Below are 7,148 nucleotides of genomic sequence, written 5' to 3' on the forward strand. Positions count from 1 at the left end.
CTTTATGAACTGAAAGAGTATGAAATTGTAAATTATTATGTTGTTTTCGGCTGTTATCGTTCCTGATGAAGCGGACATGTTCTGTGAAACGCGTTAACAACTGCCTATATATATATATATATATATATATATATATATATATATAAAAAATTGTGGAGCTAGTGAGATTTATGTAATGTTTTTATGAATGTTTTTTATTGAAAGCTTCATCAAACTTTGAATTTTAATATACATTAGATTCAAGAAATTGGTTTGATAAAATGCCTTAAAAGTCCCACTAACATTCACCTGATTGTCTATAGATTGACTTATAGGGATGTGGCATAAGTTATGAACTATGTGTAAAATCTAAAAGAGTGATATATATAATTCCTGAGGGAGCCGATTCCACATTTTCCCAGACTTTACAGTGAAGAACCCCTTTCTTATCCGGAGCTTAAACTTCTTAAATAATTTGGAAGAGAGTTCTCTATATGGACCATTTATATAATTCATTTGCCTAATTTAGGCTTAATCTACACGGACCGTTTCCCCAGCGTTTAGCCTGAGGCTTTTAAAGTCTTGTTTGAAATCCCCATGCATTACAATAGGTTAATCTACACCAGGATGTTTCCTTGAGACACGTTTATGACATTTATCTTAAACGTTGCTTGCAATGTTTAAAAAAATAAAATGCTGGGTTAAGGCCCAAAAACACGGGTAAACGCTTCCATTAATTTCAATGAGACGTTTTCCCGAGGTTTTTGAGCACCTAATATGCAAATTAGTTAAAAACACAGAAAAAAAAACACGGCATAGGCATTTTCCAGCATTTTAAAGGAAAGCTTTAAAATGCTAATAAAAGTGCATAAAAACGCATATAACACAATAGGAACGTTTACATGCGTTTTTAAAAAACGTCTATGTAGACCCAGCTTAACAGATATTACACTAATGGCAATCTTTGGAACTGTCTACCACATTACAGCTGTCATGTTCAAAGCCTCGGGAACTCCAAGTGTACTCTATAAACATCTTTTCAAACAAACAATTACAATACAATTTTTAATCACATTTATCATCTTCACCCCATCCTTTTTCCACTTCATTTAAAGTCTTTATCCCAGCTTTATTTGCCATAAAAGAGAATGCAGCATTCACATTATTTAAACTTAAGATCATTTATATGATTTGGATTTCCTTTTATATTTTAATAAATTATTCTGATATAGCTGCATCACAATGAGAAGTTGATAGTTTCATTATCTTGAAATCTATGAAAGCCTCCCTATGCTCATACCAGTAAATGTTAAAGAACAACACAACAATGAACTTAATACTGTGGGGTTACAAGAGGTAACAGATCCACATTTGACCTGGCCAAAACCCCCTCAATTCAGGTTATACATTTTGTACATTGCAAGTTTGGAAAGCCCTGACTTACATTTATGTACTCATTTTTTCCTTCTGCTAAAATTTAAATCTGCATACCACATGAGTTGCCAGGTTTTGATGATTGTTTTGGCATGCAGTTTTCTTTGACAATGACCTCCTTTTGTGCAGTACAATGTTTGCATAATCTGATGGCATTATAAAGTAGGCCCGTTGCCATTTTTTGTATTGGGAGTGCTCAAAGGGCATTCTTCACAGTACATTGACCATATTCCTGTGATAGGCTTTCAGCTGTCTACTACAAACAAGCAGCAGGTATTTCAAAGCTATTGGATGCCCAGTCCTGTGGGGGACTTAAGTATTCTTCCACGTATCTCAGGGAATAGGTAGAAAATCCTGGTACAATTTCTGAACACTGGGAATGCTTTCATTTGTAATGCTTTCTTTTGACAAGACAAGGTAACAAAACGTACACATCTGTTAATTATAAACCTGTGAAGACTGAGATGTTGGGTAACCTCTGCCCAGCTTTATTATTGTATAACAGCACAGACAAAGATATTAATGATGGAGTGATTCTTCTACCTTCTGGTAACGCTGGAGTATAATGTAATGACTGTATGGTTGCTGCAGGACCCCTGGATTCTAGTAATCAGGATATATTACAACTGCTTACTAGTTTTCCTGCTTTATTTACCTTTTTAATTTGGCTACACATCTATGTATGTTTGTTTTTAGTCATACCAGTTTGCCTGACAAGTTACAAAGCATTGAAATTTCCTGCTCAGTACAGTAGAGATAATCACAGCAGTAAAGACTTCACACATCAGCTTTTCTATTATTTCATATTTTCCCTAACTTCCTGTCTTGGGTAAGGCTGTGACGCTGAACAGAAATTATGGGAAACCTTTAAGGGTTAAAGTGTCCTTGGGCGTTATTTACCTGCATTTGATGTTCCTTGAAATCTAGCTCAAGCACAGGTCACATAAAGGTCATCCAAACCCCAAAGACGTATTGAGCAGAGCCCATAACAGTGACCTGCCCTGTGCTGGGTCTTTGTATCATGCACCTAAATTCTGGGTACCCCTTTGTTGTAAGTGATCAGGCATAGGCTATAGGGAAGATTATTGCAGAAAGGCTATCACCTGTATCTTTCTGAAATAATGACCTGCCTGATTGTGGATTTTCAAGTAAACTTTAAACTGCAATCAAAGCAGATAAAAATGCTGCCCTTTGTCAACAGCACACATTGGCAATCCTATGCAAATCCAACTCAATGGCAAATGCAGTGTTAGGTGCAGACAGTGATCATAGGCTTTTTCCCTAACGGGCCCAAGATAGCAGGAAAACCTGTCCGGGATTCTAACCTTTGCCTATTTTATGGGAAAAAAAAAAAAGTTGTTGGAAGATACACACGTGACATTCTAGAACCCCAACACACCTCGCTGACAGATGCTACAAAAACGTTTTGTGTGCAGTGGGCTATATTAATGCATTTGCACAGATACATCTATAATGTAAATGCAGCACAAAGTTTCCTTCCAGTTAAACCTGATAAAGTTTGTATTTGCCAACCTTTAGCCCTAGATAGAGCAAGCAATGCTTAGATCATTTGACAGTTACTAATAAGAAATTAAGTATGCAGAGCTGACACCATATTTTTGAATTCTGAACTGTTATGTCAAAATGAAAGCTAGGAGCAAGTATGCTGGATTTCTGGCACATCAGCATTTTTTTAGAGATTGCCCTCACTGTTCTCTAACTGGCACAGTTCAGGAAGATCTGGGATTGAAGGAAGTAGTTTGTTCTCTTCCCTGTATATGGTTTACCAAGGAAATGTGAAGCAGCACAATGATGAGACTGTATTTTCTCTATCCTCCTATCAGCATGGTTTTCGTCAGGACATAAACAGATTGGTTCCCTGTTAAATACAAGCAGTTTAATTTCCTGAATTTAAATGGATGTCATTAATATTAATAAGTTGATTTAGTGTCCATAGTTCTGCTTTAATTATTTGTACTGCAGGATAGTGATTCCCAAGCACACCCTTAGTGAGCTACATGCAGAAGTCCCAACATGTAAGTATGTCAGTATAGAAATGACAGAGGAAGACATGAGAACACCTCAGGGGCCTCCCAGGAAGTCAGAGCCATCCAGCCATCATGTTAGTGGCTGAGTGGAATCTCAGGAGGATTACAGACAATTCTGGATTAGGATAAATTGAGGGGATTTGCAGGAATCGCTGTATAATCCCTGCCAAAGGAAGGAAAGGGAGGTGGTGACACATGAGAAATACATTCTATAGTCCCCTGACATTTATCCTCCTCATACCAGTCTATTGCTGTCCCTCATACACTATACCATGGTGTAGCAAGCGCTCAAATGCAGGTATCAATTACTGTCCGTAAACAATAGCAGCAACCATGATGTTCTCAGCTCTCCCTATATAGCACGTTTAGGTCTACATAGCACAGCACACAGAGGCAACCAGCAGCAGGTTTTCTCACTTCCCGCCATATACACCACGCATTACGACTCTCCTCACACCCGGCCCATTCTCACCTCCACACCACCGCCATCTTGGATCCGCTCTGACACTCCGCCCCGCCCACAGCTAACCGGCTCTATGACAGAAGCCACGCTCAATCATGTATACGTCGAAGTTACTTCACAGGCCCATCCCATGGACACGTCAAAGTGTCTCGTTGGTCAGTGCTGGTCCAATCCTATAAACCACGCCCGTATGTAGAGTTGGAGATGACGTCAGCTGACAGGGATGACAGGAAAGACAAAGAGAAGGTGGCTGACAATGGAGGGGTGATAGGTTGGAGAAGGATCAGATAGAAGACTGTGATTATTGCTAACTCTTTTGTAGAATAACCTCTGAGCATTGCTTATTTATGAAGCAGACTGCTTGTTGATAGCCACTTCTTCTCTCCTCTGCTCTATATTTAATACGTAGATCCTTAAAGTGAACCTGTCATGAGAAAACATGGACATAGACATGGAGGCCCCTCCTCATATACAAGCTGCATGGCTGTTATTTTCTGAGTCTTGGCACCCGACAAGTACACAGCTCAGAGCTGAATAATGTAGAGGGTCATTATTGTGGGCTAACTCCTGCACTCAGGTTACCATATCTATAATGTCGATCCATTTGTGTTCCACTACAATTTGCATCTGACTGTATATGCTACGTTCTGAGTCATAGATGGACTCATTGCACAAATTTATATTTGGCCATTATCTGTTCACTATTCCATTGTTCTAGCTGACTTCACTTTGATATCTATTGCCCTACTAACCCATCCCCCACCCAGGTTCAACTGATCTCCCAAATTCCTGGTTACTCTCATCAGACCATCCATATTCAGGGCTCAAAGCACTTCTATTTAAACATCAGGCACAGTCACATGCCCAAATTCCAAGTGCTTTGAGAGTTAGTCCAGGGAATGGAACAGGATTGGACCCACCTTTACTCTCTGCAATTTCTATCCCAGTCCTATGGTATGAATCATTATTGTCATTATCATCTACCCACCAGGACCCCAACACAACCTCTGCTCCTACCATCCTAAACTGCCTTCTCACCAAGCCACATCTCTGACTTTGATTAATCTCATCCCACACCTGGGACTCAACAAGTTTACAAGCCCCACTACAACCCAGACTACACATGCTGCTCACCTAGAACTTCAGTTTGCCACATTATTTAATGTACTCCTGTGATTTATCTTTATTTCTTACAATGTATTGTTCACCCTGTACCTGATTATTGGTTCTATTCTCTCCTCTTCCCCAGTCTGTTAACTCATTCAGTCCATCTTTTTCACTGACCACCCCCAGGCCCAGTTTCACAATTTCTGGACAACTTTGCCTCTTGGCTCCCACATATTCTTTCCTATGACGTTCTCAACTCCATCCTCATTTACTTTAATATTGCAGGGGATGTCCCCAACCATTCTTCCTCAAACTGCTCTCTATTACCTCCTTCTTTGAACTTACACAGACACCACACTGTGGCTCTGGACAAAGTTGCCATTGACACCTTCAGAGGAAATCACTTGCCATTATCACTGAATTTATGGACTACAAAGCCAGACTACATCACCCTAACACTGCACTCACTATCACCAAGCACAATCATTTTTCTGCTGTCATATCCTCTCAAGCTTCTAACCCAGTCTCATCTGTTCTCCCATCATGTCCATCTACTACCTGTTCTCTCTTGACCCAGTCCACTCCTCTGCCCTGGCCCCGGTATTGACCAAACTATTCAACCCCTTCCTTTCTACTGGTATCTGCCCCTCTGCTTTCAAACATGCCGTTATTCTCCTTATCCTGAAGAAACCCTCACTAGACCCCTCCCTACCTTCCAGCTACTGTCATATCTTCCTTCTGCCATATGTTTCCAAACTTCTTGAGCGCCTTGTCTTTAAAAGACCCACAGACTACCTGAACACCAACACTTTCCTTGACCCACTCCAGTCTGGCTTTCGAGCTGCCCATTCTACTGAAACAGCCCTTACTAAAGTGGCCAATGACATCCTCAGGGCTAAGTCTCAAGGCAACTTTTCCCTCTTTCTCCTAGCTTTTTCCTCTGCTTCTGACACTTCTCCTCTCCCAGTTGGTGTTCCCTAAGGGTTGGTCCTTGGAACAGTTCTTATTTCTCTGTACACCTTCTCATTAAGTAGTCTCATATCCTCCTTTGGTTCACAGTGCAACCTGTATGCTGATGACACCCAAATCTATCTGTCCACCCCTTACATATGTCTTCCTCAGGTTTTCATGCTTATAATAACACTGTTATTCATCCCTCCTCTCAGGTGTCTTGATGTCATCTTCAATTCTGCCATCTCAAATACCCCCATATTCAGTACATTTCCAGATCCTGTCACTTTTACCTGCACAACATATACAAAATCTGCCCCCACCTGTTACCAGGGACTATCAAACTCCTTGTACACACTTTTATCATCTCCCATCTGGACTTCTGTAACATCATCCCCCTGGTAATTCCATTATCCTAACTTTCCTTCACAATCTATAATGAATGCTGCAGACAGACTTATCCATCCTTCCCACCACACCTCTTCTACTGCCTCTCTTTGAAGTTCTCTTCATTGGCTTCTATTTTACCTTAGAATCAAATTCAAGCTCCTGTGCTATGCCTTCAAATCCCTACACAGTTCTTGTCCCCTTTCTGACAGATACACCTCTTTGCTCCTTCAATGACCTACTAATGACTTCTTTACTCATAACCTCGACTTTTATAAAGCTGCCCCGACTCTCAGGAATGGACTTCCTCGTCCTATTGGGCACGCTCCTATCTTATGTTCTTGTAAAAGAGCACTCAAAAAACATCTTTTCAAACTTGCTTACCCACCTACTTCTGTACCTTAAACCCTCACTACTTACCCACCAATCCTTATCCTCATTCCTGTTGTGTGCTACTTTCCCCACCTCCTAAATTGTAGGGGCAGGGTCCTCTCCTCCTCCTGTGTCACTGTCTATATCTGTCTTTCATTTGCAACCCCTATTTAACCCCCTAGCGTTTTAATTCTGTCAGTTTTTTGATGCAAAAACTGGTCCTATTTTTTTTCGCATAAAAATTTTGGTTTATATTGTGGGCCAGTAATTCTTGTGATTAACTCCCGGGTAGAATAATTATATTTATTTTTTATATTATAATCATAAATTATAATATAATACATAATTATAAATCATAATTATAAAAAATAATGAAATATTAGACCACAACAATGTAATTTATCAAA

General features: G+C 40.0%; 1 protein-coding gene across 3 annotated transcripts in view; it reads right to left on the reverse strand.

Annotated features, from left to right (window-relative positions):
- GANAB (glucosidase II alpha subunit) overlaps positions 1-7,148 on the reverse strand; it is a 55,036-nt gene that overhangs the window by 25,522 nt on the left and 22,366 nt on the right. Inside the window, exon 1 of one of the 3 annotated variants that reach the window (XM_072421633.1) lies at positions 3,934-4,058. The exons of the other annotated variants lie outside the window; for them this stretch is intronic. Coding sequence (XP_072277734.1) covers positions 3,934-3,950 — 17 coding nt within the window. The 5' untranslated portion in view covers positions 3,951-4,058. Of the gene's footprint in view, positions 1-3,933; positions 4,059-7,148 lie in introns of those variants that run through there. 3 annotated transcript variants of the gene reach the window in all.

Source organism: Pyxicephalus adspersus, chromosome 9, assembly GCF_032062135.1.
Source record: "Pyxicephalus adspersus chromosome 9, UCB_Pads_2.0, whole genome shotgun sequence".
Taxonomy (NCBI): Eukaryota; Metazoa; Chordata; class Amphibia; order Anura; family Pyxicephalidae; genus Pyxicephalus; species Pyxicephalus adspersus.